Source organism: Macaca mulatta, chromosome 1, assembly GCF_049350105.2.
Source record: "Macaca mulatta isolate MMU2019108-1 chromosome 1, T2T-MMU8v2.0, whole genome shotgun sequence".
In the NCBI taxonomy this organism is placed as follows: domain Eukaryota; kingdom Metazoa; phylum Chordata; class Mammalia; order Primates; family Cercopithecidae; genus Macaca; species Macaca mulatta.
In genome coordinates this window covers 209128770-209149606 of record NC_133406.1, presented here as the reverse complement: position 1 = coordinate 209149606, position 20837 = coordinate 209128770, and the positions used below count along the sequence as shown (strand labels likewise).

The 20837-nt window shown below is 57.9% G+C and overlaps 1 protein-coding gene across 33 annotated transcripts in view; it reads right to left on the bottom strand.

Moving 5' to 3' along the window:
- The window catches only part of ADGRB2 (adhesion G protein-coupled receptor B2), a 37562-nt gene that overhangs the window by 6236 nt on the left and 10489 nt on the right, over window positions 1–20837 (bottom strand). For 7 of the 33 annotated variants that reach the window (XM_015133820.3, XM_077964793.1, XM_015133826.3 and 4 more), the window contains exons 3-24: window positions 11678–11761; window positions 11223–11387; window positions 9875–10039; window positions 9108–9272; window positions 8857–9024; window positions 8681–8782; window positions 8428–8534; window positions 7383–7577; window positions 7146–7214; window positions 6962–7070; window positions 6340–6667; window positions 5865–5970; window positions 5620–5663; window positions 5233–5359; window positions 4669–4772; window positions 4447–4549; window positions 3602–3752; window positions 3350–3419; window positions 2856–2922; window positions 2609–2694; window positions 2211–2309; window positions 13–184 (exon numbers count right to left, since the gene is read on the bottom strand). In XM_015133820.3, coding sequence (XP_014989306.1) covers window positions 13–184; window positions 2211–2309; window positions 2609–2694; window positions 2856–2922; window positions 3350–3419; window positions 3602–3752; window positions 4447–4549; window positions 4669–4772; window positions 5233–5359; window positions 5620–5663; window positions 5865–5970; window positions 6340–6667; window positions 6962–7070; window positions 7146–7214; window positions 7383–7577; window positions 8428–8534; window positions 8681–8782; window positions 8857–9024; window positions 9108–9272; window positions 9875–10039; window positions 11223–11387; window positions 11678–11761 — 2786 coding nt within the window. Of the gene's footprint in view, window positions 1–12; window positions 185–2210; window positions 2310–2608; window positions 2695–2855; window positions 2923–3349; window positions 3420–3601; window positions 3753–4446; window positions 4550–4668; window positions 4773–5232; window positions 5360–5619; window positions 5664–5864; window positions 5971–6339; window positions 6668–6961; window positions 7071–7145; window positions 7215–7382; window positions 7578–8427; window positions 8535–8680; window positions 8783–8856; window positions 9025–9107; window positions 9273–9874; window positions 10040–11222; window positions 11388–11677; window positions 11762–12089; window positions 12207–20837 lie in introns of those variants that run through there. The other 26 variants (XM_015133834.3, XM_028836670.2, XM_015133837.3 and 23 more) reach the window with 8 other exon arrangements.

Sequence of the window (20837 nt, the reverse complement as noted above, 5' to 3'; positions counted from 1 at the left end):
GCCCAGCCCCACCTCTCGGCGCAGGAAGCAGTGCACAGCAGTGATGACAAAGCCCTGCGCAGAGTTGAAGACAGCAAAGAGGGCCTGGAAGAGGACGGAACGGCGGTCTGTCATAGCCAGGACGGCAGACATCCAGGTGAGCGCCAGCAGGGGCAGCACCACGCAGGAGCTCCAGAGTGAGGCCCTGAGGGGACAGTGGCAGAGCCCATCAGAGTGATACTCCAGGGGACAGGATGGCTTGAGCCTAGGCCTCCACTCAGCTGGAGCCCTTCAGCTGCCCAAGACTGGGAGGGCCCCAAACCCCAGGGCCTCAGTAATGTCCCCAAGCAGAGAGGGGCTGAGGAGCCGGAGCCAGAGAAACAGAACAGAGACCGAAAGCAGCGAACTACAGGGTCAGAGCAGGGACCAGGAAGGTGGGGAGGGACACAGAGACACAGACAGTGGAAAGGGACGGGGAGAAAGAAGAGGAGGTAGACAGAAGCAGATGCTGTTTCAGCCCCAACTTGCACAGAATCACCTGAGAAGCTTTTTTAAAATGCAAAGGGCCTGGATGGCATCCCCAGAGCCTAAATGGGTAGGCTAGGGAGGGGGACTGGAAGAGGGACAAAAAGACAACAACCAGTGAGAGAACGCATGCGACAGAGACACCCAGACAGAAAGATTAAAGAGGCAGAGCACGCCGGGGACATCCAGAGCATGAATCCTCAGGGAGAAGACCGGGGGCCAGGACCAGTGAAGCAGAACTCCCCACACACACAGAGAAGGTGCCAGGCTCCCAGGCACTGCTCAGAGCCTTGGGCAGAAGGATCAGAGCTGGGGCTGAAAGCTGGGGTTGGGGCCTCCCTGCCAGGGGAGGGCCGAAAAAAAGCAGACGGGGCCTGGCATCCGAGCCATTCCCACCCCTCCCTAACCTGCTACAGCACACGAGGGACAGCGGGGCCACCATACCCTCCCGGGCCAGGTGCCACACTCAGCCCACTCTCCTTTGCAAACACCCCCAGTGGGAGAGTCAGGCACAGCTCTGGGCAAGGCAGAGGGTGGCACCATTCCACAGAGACAGCCGGGGGAGGCCAAGGCAGAGAGATGGGCAGGGGGCCAAGACCTGCCCTAGGAAGAGCAGTTCAGGGCTGTTCAGCCTGGCAGGGGGCGGGCACAATGGGCTCTGAAGCCCCTGGAGGTGGAGCCAAGACCAAGAGAGGGTCTAATCACAGTAATAAGAGCTACGCTGATTAACCACCAATTCTCTACCAGGCCCTACACTGAACACTTTACATATATTACTTCAAATCGTGATCAAAATAACTCCAATTAACAGGCATGGGATTATTATCCCAATTTATAGATGAGGAAACTGGAGTGTGCCCAGCTGGGCAGGGAGAAGCACAGTTGGGATACAAACACAGCTTGACCGACTCCAAAGCCCAAGCATTGAAACAGCTAGTGCAGACAGGGTGAGGGAGGCAGACGGCAGCCCAAGACAGAGGGAGCTTCGCAGTGACGGTGCCAGCCGCCTCCAGAGGCTCTGAGCTCCCTGACCCTGCAGGTGTGCAAGATAAAGCTGGACCTCACTAAGCAGGGAGGCTCGGATGGATTTCAGGCCCTGGGTGGGAGGCTGGGCCTACGGTCTTTGTGGATTCGTCTCACCCTCGCATAACTGGGATTTTAAGATTCTCAGATGCTAGGGCGGGGGTCTCAGTGAATTAATTCTCTACCTACATGATTCTCTGTCTCCAACTGAGGGTGAGATTCAATGCCTCTGAAATGCTAAGTCTCAGATTCTATGACAGATGATAAGACTCAATGATTCACTCATTCTAACATGCTTAGCTTCTGATTGTCTTATTCTAAGATTCTATCATTCTAATTCTAAGGTTCTATAGCTCAAAAATTCTAAGGCTTAAGATTGTCTGAGTCTCTGTAGGTTGGGGGTGTGGGGCTGTGCAGGATAGAACATTAGCTGGGAGTGAGGGCAGGGGCGGGATCCAAGGGTGGGCGAAGGAACCGGGCACCTGTGGGAAGCACAGACATCCACTCCTCATCGCCTTGGCCACCTCTTGCCGAGCCCTTGAGAGTGTGTGGCGGCTGGCAGGAAAGGGTAAGCTTTCCAGGGCACTGGGCTGATATCCCTCCTCCTCCCCCCACCATGGGCACTGCCCCCCCAATTCCTTTGCCCCACCCACCCCCACCGCCCCCCAGGGGGCACGACTAACATGGCGTTCCTGGCCGAGGCTGAGCTGAGCAGGGGGCTGGGGACCGCTCCACACGCTGAGCAGGGGAGGAGCAGGCTGGCCCAGGGGCACCGCTCCGACCTCGGGGGCGGCACAGACATGGGAGAAGGAGGGGAAACACATGGGAAGCCGGGAGATGGGGCAGAGTGAGCCCCGAGTGGGGTGGGAGGGGAGGGCAGACGAGAGAGAGAGAGCTGGGTTAGGGTGGGTGAGGGGCTGCGGCTGAGCATTCCAGGTGCCCACCTTGCCTGCAACCTTGATGCAACCAAGGTTGGGGAGCCCCGGTCGCATCATCGAGCCCTGAGTCTCCAAGAGCACCCATGTCCCTCCCTCCCTGCACCATTTCCAGAAAGGCCAAGTCTCAGAGGCCCTCCCCTTACCCGGCCCTCTGCTTCTTGGATTTGTCGGAGATGCCATCACGTGCCATGAGCTTGTTGAAGACGATGATTCCGATGAGCATGTTCACCTGGGGGCCCAGTGGAGTGGAGTGGGGGAGATAGGATCACCAGGTGCCCTCCTGGCAGGGAAATTCCCACATGGGAGCTGGAGTGCAGGGAGGAGGTAGAGGGAGAAACAGGATGACCCTCTGGGGCCACGCCCCTTCCAGGATGCTGAACGGGCACGTACCAGGACAATGACGGCTGCAGGGCCCACAAAGGCGTAGAGCAGGCCGCCCTCCAGGGAGAGCCAGCAGCTGGGGTGGGGGAGAAGAAGGGTGTCAGACCCCCGGCAGCCTCCCTCCCCACCCTCAAAAACCACCCCTCAGTCCTCCCAGGCTGCCATGCCCGCATGGCCAGTGCAGTCTGAGCCCCACACAGTGAGAGTGATCCACTGGCTCCTGCTGAGCCTCGGTTTCCCCTCCAACAAAGGTCCAGAACATTAGGCTCATCCCCCAGGGCTCCCATGGGGATGACACAAGGCTGACTCCTGAGCTAAACAGTCCCTTAGGGATTACCCAGTCCCAGCACATTCCCTCAGTCAGGGAAACTGAGGCTCAGAAATGGGGAGGAACTTGTCCAAAGACCCACAACAGGCATGGGCCAGGATTTCAGCTGGCCGCCCAGTCCAGTTCCCTAACAGATCCACTAACCCCTACTACCCACCACGGGAGGCCCACGTACTAGCTGGATGTACCGTATCCTTTGGTTCGGGTAAAGCCAACAGACACGGCCACCACCAGGGCAGGCAGACCTGGGGGAGTGGGGGCGCCAGAGTGAGACGGCTGCTGGTCTTCAGGGACCCCTTGTTCTCCCAGACTCCCAGCCCAGCTGACCCCTGTGCCCAGAGAGCTGGGCCAGGGCCAAAGCTGAACCTCTCTGGCTGCCCCTGCCCACCAAGGCCCAGCAGCAGAGTCCAGCACTGGCCCTGCTCACCCCAGCCCAGGCAGAGGAAGCGCTTGCGAACGAGGCGGGTGCGCATCCGCCCAATGACAGCCAGGTAGGACTGCCAGGCCTCGGTAAGCACCCAGCAAAAGGAGGAGAGAAAGAAGAAGTGCAGGAAGGCAGCCGTCATGGTGCACACGCCCTGCAGGGAGAGGGAATGGGAGGGAGTGGCCCTGAGCAGCCGCCAGGGCAGGAGGCGCCGGGCTTCCCACGCCCGCTGCTGGGCGCTGCCACAGCCGCCCACCTGAGCCCCGCCCCCCACAGAGCCCTGCCAGGCTCCCCCGCCTTCCTGCACCCACACACAGCACGACACGGGCCTGGTGACACACACACAGCACTCGGCATCTAGAGAGGCGGGTGGGCAGGCCGCCCACGCACAGACGCGGCTGGCAGGGAGGGGGACAGACATGAGCACCTGCCACATCACAGCCGGGCAGGCCCCGTGCCTGGCGCTGTGCAGAGAAGGCCAAGGGGGCATAGGGAACAGTCTGCACAGGTCATCCACAGGTAGGTGGCAAAGGAGGCCTCACTCGGGCTCCCACACGCTCACAGACACGAGGAGGCCCAATGCCACCTGCCCAAAACACACCCGGCGCTCAGCTCACACACACATTTGCTGATTTCACAGACGTTCCTCACTTGAGTACACACCCCCTCTCCAACGTCTTCACATACGGTCTCACACACTATTTCATACACACTCTAATCTCAGCATGGGGCACGCACACGCCACCACTGATGGACATACAAGCAAACACACACACTGTGCTCTCCACCCTCACCCCTCCACCCTCCACCCCGCTCACACCCTGGCAGCCCTGGAAGCCTGCACCTGCCTTGCTCAGCACCCGGGACTGGCCCACGAGGATCAGGATGTTGGATGCCAAGATGGAGAGGCAAAAGTTCAGCAAGATGATGGAGCGCTCAGATTTTATGAACCTGCCGGGGCACAGCAGGCAGAGACAGAGGCGCTGGCTGCCCTACCCGACCTGGTGTGGCTGGCCACCTCCCGCGCCCCTCCCCCCTCACCAGCCACCAGAGCCAGGTGTCAGACCTACCTCCAAAAGGCGGCATAGATGGCGAGCAGAGTGAGCAGTGCCATGCACGACACCGCACAGCCGATCACCAGGGGGACCGAGGGGGAGCCCGCCAGCTCCAGGGTCTGGAGAAGATGGGCAGACGGTCAGATGGGTAGATGGTCAGATGGGTTGCTGGGAGAGGGGAGCTGCAGGGGTGCCCCGTTCCTTCATCTACCACAGACTGGCATACCCATAGGCAGAAGGGCAACACCTTCTAGATGTTGTACTCATGCATGCACAGAACAGACCCAGGTATCCATGTGGACACATATTTACGCTCAGTCACCTGCACTCTTCCACACACCCAGACACACACATGTGCACACACACACACACACAACTGGCCACTGCTGCATACCCCCAGGCAAATATCATTGCTGTCAGCACAATCCCAGGGACACAGACTTCCACGTGCAATCCCGCAAGTGCACCTGCAGATGCACATTCAGGATCACCCAGGTGCCTGCCAACACCATCACTGATGACTGCTGGAAGCCCAGGGCCTCCTCCCTTGTCCAGCCCAGGCACCTCTGTTCCACTCACCAGGTCCTTGGGCGGCTGGGCCAGCACAGCAAAGGTGGACAGGTGCTGGCACTGGCAGCGGGTGTGAGCTGCCTGGGTCTCCAGGGTCTGGCAATTTTCAGTGTCCCAGTCTCCTGAGCTGGCATCTCTTGGGTAGGGGAGAGATTCAGTGAGCCCCAGGCCAGCTACATGGCCTTGCCCCCAGTCCTGGCCACTGCCCAAGGACAGGCTAAATCCACAGTACGGCCACATCCACGAGGCAACAGCAGGGAGGCCCAGGATATGTTCTTGACCCCTTAGGCTAGGATGGCACCAAAAATCCCTCTTGCCTTTCAGGCAGGAGACCCCTTTCTGACAAGGGGCCCTAGGGCTGCTCCCTTCCTCACCCAGAGGAGCCACCCAACTCACGCTCTGGAGTAGTCCCAGCTGGCGCAATGGGGATCCGTGGTGCCCTAGGGAGCAGAAGACATGAGTGCAGTCTAAAGAGGGAAGCTCACCACACCCCACCACTGCCCATGCCATGGGGGCCACAGCACCTCCCACACAGGTCCAAGGTTCAGCCCACCATCAGGGACAGAGTGCATCCCACCAGGCAGGCCTCTGGCCACCCAGGTTGGGGTGCACCCAGGGTTTCTGCGTGGATCTCCACTCACATTGATGATGTAGGAGAGCTCCACAGTGATGAGGGGCTCGGCTGGAGGCTGGGTAGGGGGGCGCACAGTCACTGTCATCACCCGCGATGTGACGGCCAGTGGGGGCCTGGGGGACAGGTACTGAAGTCAGCTCCTGCCAGCGGGTGCCAGCCCCCATCAGAAACCCTGAAGCCGCTTTGGATTGGGGGGGCAGAGGTTTCCAGGGAGCCAAGACCTAGGGGAAGGCCTAGCTCAGTGGGGTCCAGGACCTCGGGTGAGGTCTAGAGCTCTGTCCATCACGCCCTGGGTGGCAGCCCAGCCTCTGGGAGCAGCATGGATATATTTGAGAAGCACGTATCCAGAGCCAGGCAAGGGGTTCCTGAAGGCGGAGGAGGCTGCCGTGGATCTCTGCAGCCAGCACTGGCTCAGTCCTCCTTCCCTTACCTGGGCCTTCCTGGACCCTCAGCAGCCCCATCCACCCATCCCCAGGACTCACCTGGGGGGCGGCAGGATGAGGCCAAGGGTGCGGTAGAGCACAGCACCAATCACAAAGTAGGAGGACTCATCGGGGTCTGCTGGGAGGAGGCGCTGGTGGGAGTGGCCCGGGCCAGGGGGCACCGTTCCTGGGCCCCTCCCCCTGCCAGGGCTGCCTGCTGCCCCAGATGTGGCTGGCTTCCCTGGGGAGGAGAGGCTGAGCACCTCCTTGGGCAGGAAGAGGCGGTCCTCTGAGTGCCGCACCCAGTCCTTCATGCCCCGGCGGCCCCGCATGGGGAACGTGATGTCGCTGGACACAGCTGAGACGGGCTCTCGCTGAATGCTGATCACTGCAGTGGGAGAAGGGTGGGCAGAGACAGACAGAGGGGCAGAGGCAAAGGGTGGCAGACCAGGGGAAGAGATAGATGTAAGGGAAACACGTACCAGGAAAGGAAGATGAGGACACCGAAGTTGGTACAAACACAGAGACAGAGAGATGTACACAGAGAAACAGACCACACAGAGAAGAAGGAGAGGGTGGAATGTGGAGAGAAAGACACAAATATGGGGTTAGGTAGAGGAAAGACGGAACCTCCTGAGTTCTGGCACATTCAGGACCCCCTCCCCTGCCTGCCTCCTTCTACCTAGATTGTCCGTGACAATCAGAGAGCTCTGGAAGGCCTTGAGAGCATCGCCCACCAGGTGAATGAAGTCCTCCACGACACGGAGCAGGTGCACAGAGCCAGGGGACACCTGGGGACAGAGAGTGTGTAAGGGTCCAAGGCAGGGTGGGTCACGGGAGGAGAAGCTGGCAGCTGTGCCCCGCACCTGCTGAGCATCGTCCCACTTCTCCTTGTTTTCCGCATCCACCATGAAGCTCACCACCTGGAAGAAGCGCTGGGGAGAGAGCAATGAGTGGCAGGGGGTCCTAGCCCCAGGGAACAGGGGGTTTCCCCCACTACAGCCAAACTTGCTGCCTCTGCAGCAGACTCTGCCTAGGGGCCTGGCCTCCCCCTTCAGTCTGGGCCTTCTCCACCCTCCGCCCTCCTTCCTCCTAGGCGGTACCTGCACATCATCAGCTGAGGGCACGTAGGTGGCCCTCTTAAAGGTGTCAGTGACATTCCTCAGAATGTCCACAGAGAAGAGCAGGTCCCCACTATAGTAGGTGCGCCGGGCCAGTAGCTCCTGCAGGCTGCGCACCACCTGTGACATGCCCTCGCCCGCCAGCATGCGCTGCCCCTTGGCCAGGTGCTCCCTAAGCTGTAGGTGATGAGGGGGCCACAGTCACTGAAGTGTCAGGAGCTGGAACCAGACCCTGGCCCATCCCACTCCAGTCCACCCACTGCTTGCATCCACGGGGAGAGAAAGGGGGAAAGGGTCAAAGAGGCTCAAAGGGGCGCACAGGGGAGACAGAATCCGAGAAAGAGACTCATAAAGACAGAGAGAATCCCAAAGGGTACTTTAAAAAAGACTGAAATAGAAACACCTAGAGAAAAAAAGGTGTTCAGATGTACATATGAAAGATATAAGCACAGTATGGGAACAGGGTACCTCCCCATCCCAAAGGGGTCATGTGTAATGAGTGTGTATGTGTGGGCGCGCGCGCGCGCGCGCGCACACACACACACACACACACAGTCTCTTTCTCTCTTTCTCTCTCTCACTCTCTCTCAACACAAGCTCTAAATGCATTCACACAATTAATACCCAGTTACAGTCAAACATGTACACATATTTGCTGACACTGCTCTTACCCTATGACTGGCCCTGGGCTGGGCGCTGGGGACACAAAACTAAATTCAATGTTTCCCCTGCCTTCCAGGAGGCCCCAGTCTAGCAGCACACACAGATACTTGGATGAGCACCTAATGACTGAGGAGCTCATTCTGCAGGAGTGCAGAGGTAGGCACCAGGGATAAAAGAAGACACTTGAGAGTCAGGCCTTGAGGTATGAGTAGGAGTTTGCCAGACAAGGAGAGGCACAGCCAGGCAGAAGTGGGCACAGCATATGCCAAGGCACGTGGGAATGAGTGAGAATCACGCTCCCTCCACCCCTTAGCAGAGTCTGAGACAGATTCTGCGGTGCCCCAGCCCAGCAGGGCGCACTCACTGACAGATACAGGTAGCGGTACTCATGGGAGATGCAGCGAGCAAAGCTGGGCAGCCCCCAGTATGCCACGCCTTGGGCACTGAGGAGACAGCGGCGGCTGGCAGACCCTGCAGGGCAATAGGACAGAGGTCTGGGCATGGGCACTGAGCTCTCACCCACACTCCTCCACACCTCAGAGAGGCTGGGGGTGCAGAAGGGGGGCAATGAGAAGGGGGGCAATGAGAATGAACGGGGAAAGCCACCTGCCCCTTACCTGAGGCATTCGGGGGGCACTTGTTGTAGATGATCTCACCAGCAGCTGCCTTCTTCCACGTCATCAGCATCACGTACTCATCCCTGCACATCTCGTGGAAGGCTGTGGGTGCAGGAGTAAGGCTCAGCTGGGCCCGTACATGGGGCCCCCAGCCCCCAGGGTCATTAGGGCAGTACCTGGACACCTCTTCTCACTACAAGGCTTCACCTCCTCTCCGGTGCCCTCGCAGGGGTAGCCCTGCGTGCCCGTGGCCTGGCACATGCGGAAGCGGCGCTGCCAGCCTGTGTCACACGTCTTAGAGCACAGGCTCCATGCATTCCATGGCCCCCACTTGCTATCAGTGGCTGTGGGAGAGGGGAGGCATGAGTGGGCCCAGGTGCCCCCATGGCCAGAGCTGCCACCTGCCACCCCTGGGCCAAGCACTCACCTGGGCACTCGAGGTTGCTGCACTCCCGGGTGTCAGTGAGGGCACCCGTGCATGTGGCCCAGGCTGGGCCCGCCACACTGCACTTCCGGCTGCGCTGCTGGGTCCCATTGGCACAGGACGTGGAGCATGGGCCCCAGGGACCCCATTCTAGCCACTGGCCTTCCACTGCATGGGGAGACACAAGCAGGGGTGGCTGTTGAGCAGGATGTGTGAGGGCTGGTGGTGTGGAGCACCAGAGGGAGACCCAGAGCCTGCTAGGCATTCAGATTTGAGCCAGGCCAGACCCACTGGAGTGGGGAGGGGAGGGGGTTATGAGGGAGGCTGGAGTGAGCAGGTAGTGCCTGGGCCTCATGCTGCCTGCCTGCCACCAGTTCCAGAAATACAGGACATCTCTCCTCTTAGCACCAGGCACAACTCACTTCTGGCTAAGGGAAGGGGCTGCAGGGGTGTCTTCTGATCTTTGCCAGTACTTCAGCCGAACTTTGTGTCCTCTCACAGTCCAGCTGGCCATGCACCAAAATGCAAGGGCAGCCCACGACTTGGAGAAAGAGTGGTCCCCTTTTGATGGAGTCACAGGATACTAACTCAAGTCAGGGCTAGGGGGTCACCTCGCACACAGGCAGGCATACTTCTCCAGTCTCCCCATGCTTGGTCAAAGTTTACGGGGCTCCCAGGGGCAGGTCACTGGACCTGATTGCCTCCCCAGGTCTCCCAACCCCCCACCGGGCTGGCCAGCGCCCTCATGGAAGCCCACGGGCGCTACTGACCCGGGCAGGCAGCCATACTGCAGAGCTTAGTCTGCAGCTCGGGACCCTCGCAGGCCTTGCCGCCGTGCTGTGGGGGCACGCAGGTCCGCATCCGGCTCCGGGACCCCCGCCCGCAGCTGCGGGAGCACAGGCTCCAGGACCCCCACTCCTCCCACACGCCGTGCACTGCAAGGAAGCACGTGGCCGGTGGCTGGGCGGCACCATGGCCCCGCCCACCACCAGAGCCTGCCCATCCGCCCACCAATCAGGAGCTCCGCAGCTCTGCGGCTGCTCCTCATTGGCTCTGCCCCGGGTTCTGTTGACAGGGGGATCTCCCAGGGCCCCACCAAGGCACGACCCTTCGAAGGGATGTGCAAGACCAAGGCTTCTGGTCCTAATTCACATAGGATAGCCCCTGTGGACGCCTGGACAAGGAGGCCAGGACCAACAGAGGAGGAGAACCAGGGGTCCTCTCCTGAGGGCACAGGAAAATTCAGGAAAGGACCCAGGACCCACGCCATTCCACCCCTCCCCACCCCACCCCTAGACCCAGAGCCTCAATACAACACAGCAGTCCGGGGACAAGAGAAGTGCCCTTCCCAGCCCCAAGCGCAAAGACACACAAATAAACATGAACCTCTACACAGACACCGACACACCGAGCTCACACTCTGGAACACAGCTTTGCCCCAGGGCTTTGCAAACTCCTGCCACACCCCCAGGTACCAAGAGCCCTTCCCAGGTAGGCCCTGCTCTAAATCCACAATACCACTGGCATGGCCTAGGCCCCACTTCACCCCCTCACGGAGCAAGGAGCAGGACTGGCTGAGGCTGCCCTGCCCTTACTGTCTCAAGCAAGCACATGCATTTCCTTAACAACTACACACTCAACTGAGGGAGGCTTGGGGGAGGCTCCCTGGAGAGGGGGAGTCCAAAGGAGGGAGGGGAAGGTCAGGGAAGTGGCATTTGTCTTAGATCTTGAAGGACAGGCTGAATTTGAATAGCCAAGGTAGGGGAGGAAGGATAGGACAAGAATCAGCAAATGCAGGGAGGTGGGAAAGTGCGCAAGCTACCGATATGGCCAGAGCGGAGTGGGTAAAAACATGAGCCTTGGTTACCAGGATGCAGGCATTGGGGGAATGATGTGCCCAGAACCGGACCCAGTAGCATGGGCCCTGGTCTGATCCATCTGTGCCCCCAGTGCCCTGCGCCAGGCTGGCATGGTGCACAGTTGGGCATGGTGTGGGGAGCAGCCACATTTATTGAATGAAAGGAGGAGGCAACCAACCATTTTGGAGATTAATCTGCCCGAGTACCAGGCAGGACCTAACCCTGCAGGCAGATGGGGTGGGGAGGAGGATGGGCCTACCTGGGCAGGTGGCTGAATTGTTGCAGGGCCGGGTCTCCCGCAGGGGCCCGCTGCACAGGGTCCCATAGGGGGAGGACACGCAGGAGCGGGTCCGCACCTGCAGACCCTGCCCACACGTCAGGGAACACACGCTCCACGGGGACCACTCCTCAGCCGCCGGGTCGCCTACGAGAGAGGGACAGCGTCGGCGGCAGGGGGCACCTCCCAAGCACTCAGTCTCATAGGGATAGGGGGAGCGGCAGTAAGGTGGGGGCAGGCATCAGAGGGATCCTCCTACCCTGACCCCAAGTAACAGACTCTTCAGGAGGCCACCCAGCCCTTCCCACAAGCTTCATGTGGCACAGATGCGACTGAACTCCAGGACAGAGACAGACAGGCACACACCAAGCACACACGCCACCAGACACACACAGTCGGGCCCCCGCCGCAGAGGAAGGGAGGCGGGCCCGAGTTACCTGTCTGTGCCATGTATAGCCCAGGCTCATCTGCAGACCTCGGCCACTGGGTTTTCACTTTCGGTTCCTCTTCCGGCTCCTCACCTGGAACACGGAGGTGGTGGCAGGGGCTCAGCAAAGGCCAGCTAGGTCCTGCCACAGTGGCACAGTGAAGGCAGCCTTGCTTGCCCTCCGCCTGAGGGCCTGGAACCAACTGCATGATGCTCTCTCAGGATCACATCCTGCCCTCGGTCCCACCACTACTGCTTCAGACAAGGAAACTTAGGTTCAGAAGGCTACACAGGACTAGCCCCTGGCCTCACAGTCATCTTTTCCACCTCTTGCCTCAGCCAGATGTGGGGGAGATTTAAGGGGCACGGCCACCCACATGAAAAAGCTCTGGGAACGCTTCTGTGCCAAGTGCGGCCCATACCCCTCTCCTTTAGTCCTCTCACTGGAAAGAAGAACCATCATCTCTGTTTACAGATGAGGAAACTGAGGGCTAGAAAGGGGAAGTGCCTTGTCCAAGAGCACACAGCTGCATTTGCTCCTCCACTGGACTGACTTCTAGGAACTGAAGAAACATCCAAGCTGAGCTGCGGCAACCCTGGCCCCGAGCCTATCTCTGAGATACAGTTCATGCTCCTCAAGCAGCACTGGACTATGACCTGGAGGCACAGGTCAGAATGCCACCCCATGAGACCCAAGGGGCCTAGGGCAGGTGCCCACATGCAACAGACCTTTCTCCTGCTGGCCCTGAGGCCAGGAGAGCAGCAGGTGCTTGAGGAGGCCAGGCTACCTTCACCCTGGCCTCACCAGGCTCTCAGCTGTCCTGATTTATGTGTCTGGTCTAGGCCTTGGAAGCACTACTAGCCCTGGTGGCTTCCATTCTCCAAAGCCTGGCCCTCCTGCACAGACATGCGCTCATCAGGGCCCTCTCTCACAATGGGGTGTCAGGGAGGGGCAGACATGGGCGCAGAAGGGAAAGGCCCAGCAGCCTCTGCATGAGCAGGTGGGACTGGAAGAGCCTTTGAGGATGGGCTCACCCCACGCTGTCCCCAGAGTATTAGGTACTCCTCTCCCCCACCTCCAGGCTCCTTCCTAATCCTAAAAGCCGGCAGCACGTGACAGGCGCTCTGAGTGTGAAGAGAGCCACCAGGGCTGCCTCTTCCTGCCCCCTGCTGCCCAGCCCAGGTACAGCAGCCGAGAGGAAGCTCTTTCTCACCAAGCATGAGGAGCTGCCACCCTGAGCAAACCCGCTGCCTGGGGGCTCGGAACTGCCATCCAGCTCAGCCTCTGGTCTCATCCACTCTGGGGCCTTTCCCTCCATGTCAGTCACCAGCCCCAGGGCCTGAGCCACACGGTCCCTGAAATTTCTCCATCTCTGAAACCTGGACTCCCAGAAGAGCTTTGGAGTGAGTTAACCCTGGATCCCAAACGGGGTGTTGACACTGACCAGCTGCGTGGCCTCAGGCAGGTCTCTTCACCTCTCTGACCCTGCTTTATCCTCTGGAGAACAACATTCATTATACTCCGTCCCCAGGACTGGTGAGGACCCCCTGCCAGGAGGGCCCTGAACCCCTCAGCCCCCTGCTTGGCACACGGCAAGAACTCAGAAGACAGTCGCTCTCGTTTATTTTTATCATCTCCCTTCTCTTCACAGCCTCCACCCCTTCCAGCCCCTCGTGTGCTACCCGAGCCTACTCCCTCTGAATAGCATCTGCAGTTCCACTTGGCCCCTGCCTCTCTTGGGACCACAGAGGAGGTGGCAGGGCCAGGCGTGCCAGCTCCTTGATCCCCTCCCCCAGCCTTCCGTCATGCCCGCTCAGCCGTCCCCAGCCCTGGAGCCTTGTGACAAGCTACCCTCTCCACGCCCACCCCCAGGCTGCTGAAGAAATCTATGGCTGTGCCAACTGGCACCGTGACAGCTTCAGGGGCTCCACATCCGCTGGGCACCCGGGGCTTCTCAGTGGCCCTTCTTGGCTCCATTCCCTCCTCATTCCCCACCGCGGCCATACTGCACCTTGTCCTCTCTCCTCAAACCCATCTCTGCCCACTCTCTCAGCGATGACCTCGACATCGGGAGCCCCCAACTTCTTGCCCAGCCTCTCCAACTACCAACTTCCCTGCAGCCCTTCTCCCCACAAAGGCCAGCTCTGTGGCCTGGGCCTGCATCCCCCTCCTCCTGCCTTCAGGAGGGCTCCACCCATTATCCCCTCTCGTCAGCACCCATCAGCATTCTCCCCTTGCAGCAGCCCAGGAACGGATCCAGGCCTCCTCCCTTCTTGGACAGGCCCTGCTCTGACCCTCTGCTTCCCACCATCAGTGACTGGTCCGCAGCCGGCACTCTGGTTTTTCACCTGACACACCACTTCCTGGCTCAAATGTCACCTCCCCTGTTAATCCACTGCAGTCTGGCTTCTGCCCACATCTCTCTGCTGAACGTGCTCTTGATAAAGTCATCAGCGCCCTCTGTGTTGCTAAATCCTGTGGACACTTTGCAGACCTGGTCTTGCTTCACCCCTCAGCAGCATTTGGTCCTGTTGACTCGTCCTGCCTTGAAGCACTCTCCTGGTTTCCCACCTCTCTAGCTACTCTGTCCCCATCTCCTTGAGTGGTCTATTTTCCTGCTGTTTCCCATATCAGGAGTCCATGCTTTGTCCTGTTTTCACTGCCAGCGCTCCCCGCAGGCTTAATTAACCCCCTCTGAACCAATGCTCCCAAATCATCATCCCCCGGCCCTGCCTTTCCTGTGCTCCACTCCTGGATATCCTCCTGCCTCCTGAGCAGTTCTCCTGACCATCAAATTCAGCATGTCCAAGAGGCCCCTCTCAAACTTCTACCTGCTTGTTTCCCCACCCTCTTTGCCTAGAAAACTCCTACTTGACCTTCAAAACCCACCTCAAATGACTTCTCATCTATGGAGACTTCCATATTGTCAACTCCCGAGGCAGAGTCGGCCACCCGCTCTTCTATGTGCCCTCTCATCACAGATGGGTCCATCTTCTGACTGTCAGAAATACCCCCCAATCTCTACCATAAGCCCGCTGAGGGAAGGCTGAGTCCTCTCCTCCACCCCCAGGGAATGCCAGCACAAAACTCAGCCCAGCGAAATACCAAGAAATAAGCACCAATGAATACATTGTTCCCAGTTTCCCCCACAATGGGGCTCACGGGGAATGGTCATTTGTAATCCTGACTCCCCATGCAAAGTATGAGCTCCTTCCCACAGCACCAGCATTCAGATTTGATATGCCAGCCTGTATCAAAGGGACCACTAAGACAGGCTCAAAGACACAGCTTCTGGCCCCTATTTATTCACGAACACTTTGGAGGTGCAAATCCAGCTGAGAGTCCTCCCATCCAGCTCCTGTGTGGGCTTCCTGCCCATCATCATGTCTGGGGCATCTACCAGTCTGGCATCCAGTGCCCACCAAATGTGGACACGTGAGAGACCAGCCTGACCTGCTTGTCGGGGACTCACACCGCTTCCTGTGGTCCCTGCTCCTCTTCTAACCGCTCACGGACCATCTGCTGGCCAGCCCCACAATGTCACAGGAGGGGCAGGGCAAGCAGGGAGCAGGTGGCGGTCAGTGGTTTCCAGAATCCACCCTATTTGAGAATCAGAACATGTCCGAGGTTCAGCTTTTGGATCCCTTTTCTGGCCTCCTGAGCTGGACCAGAGAGGGGAAGGTACAAGCCCAGGGCCACACAACCAGGCCCTACACTGCCGGCCCACCCCTCCATTCCCACCCATCCCACTCAGAGGAGAGGACAGGCCAGCAATTTATCCCCACAGAGGGGAGGCTGGTTCTCCCTGGACGGGGAAGAAGACAGGTAAGAGCAGAGGTATCATCTACTGAAACACACACTTAGGCAGCACACACTGTGTGCAGGCCCCAGCCAGCCCTGAGGCCAGAACAGGGCAAGCCACAAGGAAGCTGAGCCAGGCAGGGTCCAAGAGGACAGGAGGGGCCCCCAGAAGGGACGTGAGTACCCCGAGAACTCCCGAGTGTTCCACCCAGTGAGCTCAGCGGCTTGTGGGCCAGGTGCCCCAAGGCCTGCAGTCCTGCAATCTATCAGCTTTCCCATCCGGTTGCCAGTCGTGGGCACAGATGTGCTGCCTGGGACAGGCTTCCTCACTCGACCACCTGATGACTTCATAACTGTTCTGTTCTGAATAAGGCAACGTTTACTAAACAACTCCTACACACCAGTCACTATGCACTCGGCATCACCCCATTTCATCCTCATCAGGGCTGGTTTCCCCCATTTTACTAAAGAGAAAGAAGGCTCCAAGGTCTCACATTGGAGAGAGCCTGAGGTGGGATTCAAACCCAGGCCTGCCTGACTCCAGAGGCCGTGCTTTTTCCACTGTACTGCACTGGCTCTGACAAAATGCCACTCAACTTGGACCTCCTTGGAGACACCTTCCCTAATTTGCATGGGACCCCAAGTCACTCCCCGCCTCCATCTAAGCCCCTAGTCCTCGCCCCTCTTATCCTGTTTTCGTGCTACTGTCTAATTGCTCCTTTGCACACCTGCTCCCCTTTCCCCTGACGTAAGCCTGATTCTCCTCTGTGTAACCTCCAAAGTGAGCCTTGGGGATCCCAGCCTCAACCACACCACTCCCAACTGAGGAAATCTTCAGTGGCTCCTCCACTGCTACAGCCAGTGTGAAACTCTGAGCCTGGCATGCTCCGGCCCCTGCTGACCTGTCCAATCCTGGTTCCCTCACCCCACTGGGCAGCCAAACACACTGCAAACCCGTATGGACCTGTGGGAAGGGCACAGATTCTGGAGCCAGACACATGTGGGTTTGATTGACAGCTCTGCCACCGTCTTGCTGTGTACCCTTGGGCAAGGCACCTCACCTCTCTGAGCTTCAGATTCTTCAACTGAAGGTAAGGAGGACCCTTCCTACCACATAGCTTCATTGTGAGAATTCAGTGAAACCAGAGATGTGGACTGCCTGGAGCACAATCCACTCTCAATGAAAAGGAGATGTCAGCTGAATGCGGTGGCTCACCCCTGCAGTCTCAGCACTTTGGGAGGCCGAGGAGAGTGGATTGTTTGAGCCCAGGAATTCAAGATTACCCTTGGAAACATGGTGAAACCTCATCTTTACAAAGAAATACAAAAAAATTAGCTGGGCTTGGTGGCATGTGCCTGTAGTCCCAGCTAGTTGGGAAGCTGAGGTGGGAGGATTGTTTGAGGCCATGAGTTCGAGGCTGCAGTAAGCCATGATTGTGCCACTGCACTCCAGTCTGGAAGACAGAGGAGGCCCTGTCTCAGAAAAAGAAAGAAAGAAAAAGAACAAAAAAGAAAAAGAAAAGGAGATATCACCACTTTTAATTATCCCTAGAATGTACAAATGCTTTCCTCCCTACACACATCTGCTAACACTATTCCCTGCCCTTGAAATACCCTTCCCTCTGTTGTAATCTGCCAAAATCAATCTACATGTCAGTTGCCACCTCCTCCAGGAAGCCTTCCTAGACTGACAATACTGGGGTTTGGATATGTTGGTCCCCTTTTCTATGGCCTAGTCCCCAGGTCACCTTCTTCTATAGCTGTGAGGATCCTGGGCTCATCCCTTCTGTGGTCCCTGAGGAGGGGTCTCAGTCTCCCATGCCACTCTCTTGCCCAGAGGGCCTAGCTTCCGGGAAGACAGGCATTCAGCAAACATGGGCCAGATATTGCTGGGAGTTCCTCCACCCCAACCACAGAGGACCCTCTTGCCTCACCCCTGGTGCCAGCAGGCGGGGTAAGCACAGGCTCTTTGCCACTTGCACAGGACTGCAGATACCTGCTATGCTGTGCTTCACAGACCCCGCCCCCCAAACTCCACACAGTCCTGTGCCCTCAGCCTACTATGGTATGAATGTGTTAAAAATAACCACAATAATCATCACTTCCATGGGAAGAGAGTGCTGTGATTTACAAAGCAATCATCCCTTCCCGGGGCTCCCTGCTTCCTCCCTGAGGCTGGCCCCAGAGCCCTGAGCAGGAGCTGACTGATCCCCCTGACATATGCTCTGTCATGTCCCTCCATGGCACCCCATCCCCAGCAGTGCTTCTTGTACCCCACAGTGTATCAGAATCACAGGGCGCAGTGGGGGAAAGAGGTGGCTTTTGAAAGGCACAGGCTCCACCTCTGCAGTCCAGTGAAACTGGGTACCCCTATGAGATCATGTACCTAGCCAGAATGCCAGACCCCTGCCTCCAATAATTCTTCCTCCCCAGGCTGCTGACCTATCTACTCAGCCTCCCATCAGAGATAGCTGGGTCCCTGCCACCTCCCCCATGTGGCCAGAAGCTCCTCGAGAGCAGGGATCGTGTCTGACTCAGCCTGCTTCCCCCGCGACGCCCAGTTTCTTGCTGCCATAAAGCCCTTGGCCAAGAGGATGAGGCCCCAGTGTCCTGGGATGGCAGTCAAAGTCCTGGCCCCGTCTCCCTCCATTAGGGCTACCATCCAGCACCTCCAGTCTCTTTATAGCTCCTACCCCCAGCGTGGTTCACACCTCCACGCCCTTGCACAGGCTGTTTCCTCTACCTCAAAAGCCCTTCCTCCTGAGAGCTTCCCCAAAGCATGGGGCGGAAGATGACTTGGGGTGGCTCACAAATGTGCCATTAAATAACACTGGATCCTAGACTGAGGCTATCAGGCTCTCCCAGGTCTCATCAGTTTGTATGGGATAGTCTGGTTTGTGCCTGTTGTCCTGATGTAATTGATGGTACCCACCTCTTCCCCTTCATAACCTCAGATGTGCCATAGTTTAGATGATAAATTACATGGTCACTTTAATCCTTCCAACTGCATGAGAAATAAAGCCTGTGCAGTCCCAGACTTTAACACATCCCCAATGTGTGCTAATTCCTCTCTCTAACAAACGGAGAGGTAGGAAAAGCATCTAGCTAGAAGTTAATAATGGTGCTTTGTTTTCACTGTGGTTGTTTCTTTGGATATCTTCTATTTCAGATAAATGATACTCTTTCCATTTAAGATATGAAACTTATTTTTAATATATTAAATTTTAAAAATGATATGATTGAAAGAGAAATTTCACAGGCTAGTGAATTCCTATTCATTCCTTAAAACCCAACTCCAAATCACCTTTACACTACCGTCCTCCCCTCTCTTCCTCTTCCTCTTCCTTTGACATCTGGCAGGGTCACAATCGTACCTATTACACTAAATTATGATGACCCAGCTACTACTTTGTTAGGCATCTACCACGTGCCAGGCACTGAGCACTTACTCTCATCCTCTCACTGAACCCACCCCACAGCTCTGTGGAATAGCTCTCACTACCTTTGCTTTACAGGTGATGAAATAGGGGTGAAGGAACTTATCAACAGTCACTCAGCTAGTCAGTGGTATGGTCCGGAACTGAACCCAGACTGGGCAACTTCAGTCTGTGGCCTTGACCACCACTGTCCTAGTTAGTGCTCTCTCTCCCCCACCAGCGGGCAGACAGTGTGCCCAGCTCACCTCCTATCTCATTCAGAGCCAGCCCTAGGCCTGGCACAAACTCCACTCTGATAAAGACATGAAGATGTGTGTGAGGCATTGGCTGGAACTCAGTCCCTGCTGAGATGTCTGGGGACGTCTGGGCCCCACTCCCCAGCCTACGATAGAGAACACAGAGCTCCCCCAGCACAGATCTGGGCTGGAAGGACCTTCCAGGAAACACCACCACCGTGCGTGCTGGGTCTCCCCGCCCCCACTCTGCCTCCTCACTGCCTGAGCCTCCAACAGGCAGGGAAGGTCCCCACTTCCTGCTGCCAGACCAGGATGGCCAAAAGAGAGCAGCAGGGTCTGAGCGCTGGGAAGGAAATGCCAGTCTCAGGACAGGGCTGGGCAAATCAGAGGCAGCCTGCTAGAGGGGACAGGGCTTGAGCAGTGCTTAGAAGGAGGCAGGAGTTCTGGAAAACCAAGGGCAAAGACCATTCCAGGGGAGGAGTCTCGGTTGAAAGCGTCGGGGAAAATTTGGAAGAAGGCTGAAAAGCAGGTGTTAGCTAAGTCCCTGGTGGGCCTTGAACACCAGGCTGAGGAGTTTGGGTAACACTGGGGATTTGCTGGGGACTGGATCAGGGAGTGACACACAGATAACTGGGGGTTCTGAGGCCCCAAGATGGGCAGCACCTCGACCAAGTCACAGAGCAGCAGTGGCAGGGTGGGGGTTTGAACCCACTCTTGCCTCCCAGGAGACCCCAGGTTCACCTGGTGGCCACACCCCAAGAATGGAGCCTGGTGATGGGGAGGGCGAGCCTGCAGCAAGCAGCCAGGGGCAGGCCAGTGCCCACAGGGGAGGTAGGGATTGTGGCCAAGGAGAGAGGCGTGCATGAGGTGGGGTTCTTTCTCCCAAGTGTCACTGGGCACAGCCATTCCCACTGCCCAATGCCTCCTCAGGATTAGAGGGTCAGTGGGCAGGAACTGCAGGCTGGCACCAGCCCTCAGGGCTGAGCCCTGCAGCTGGCACTACCTCTGCAGCCCACCTTCCAGCCCTGGCCTCACCCAGCCTCCGTGTCAGTCCTCCACCAAGCTCCTTCCTGCCTGCCTTTCTTTTCTTCCTTTCCCCCCACTTAACAGATTGCGGCAGCAAGATGGCACAAATTTATGGCTCAACTCACCAAAAATAACAAGAGATCTATCAAAGGCAGTTTGCGTGAAATTAACAGGCGCCTGTACCCTCTTGTCAAACTCACTCGGCTCTGAGGCGTCCCAGGCACTCCGCCCAGTCACTGCCCACCAGCCCCCAGCCCAGTGCTCTTCCGGTACCAGTCCAAGCCCACCCTGCTAGGCCTTGCTGTGGATTCCCCTCAGCGGTGTCCCAGAGTGGATGAACACAGCTTCCCTGCCCTGGTGCCTGGGAGAGGGGCCAGGACAAGGGTCTCACCCTTCCTGTTCACTACCATCCCCATGAATCTTGCTCTCAGTCTGGCAGCTGCAGGTGCCAGTCCATTCTCCTGAAGCCCAGTGGGGAGGAGACAAGGGAAGGAATGGAGGGGACCAAAGGCTTGGCAAAGGTGGTGCTGCCACAAGGCACAGACGGTGCCACGGACTCTCAGACATGCCCTGACATGTGGAATAAACAGTCATGTGCCCGCTGTGTCTCGCACCAGAAAGGTTGGGCAGGAGGGAGGAGATGGCAGAATAGAAGAACTTCCTGCCTGC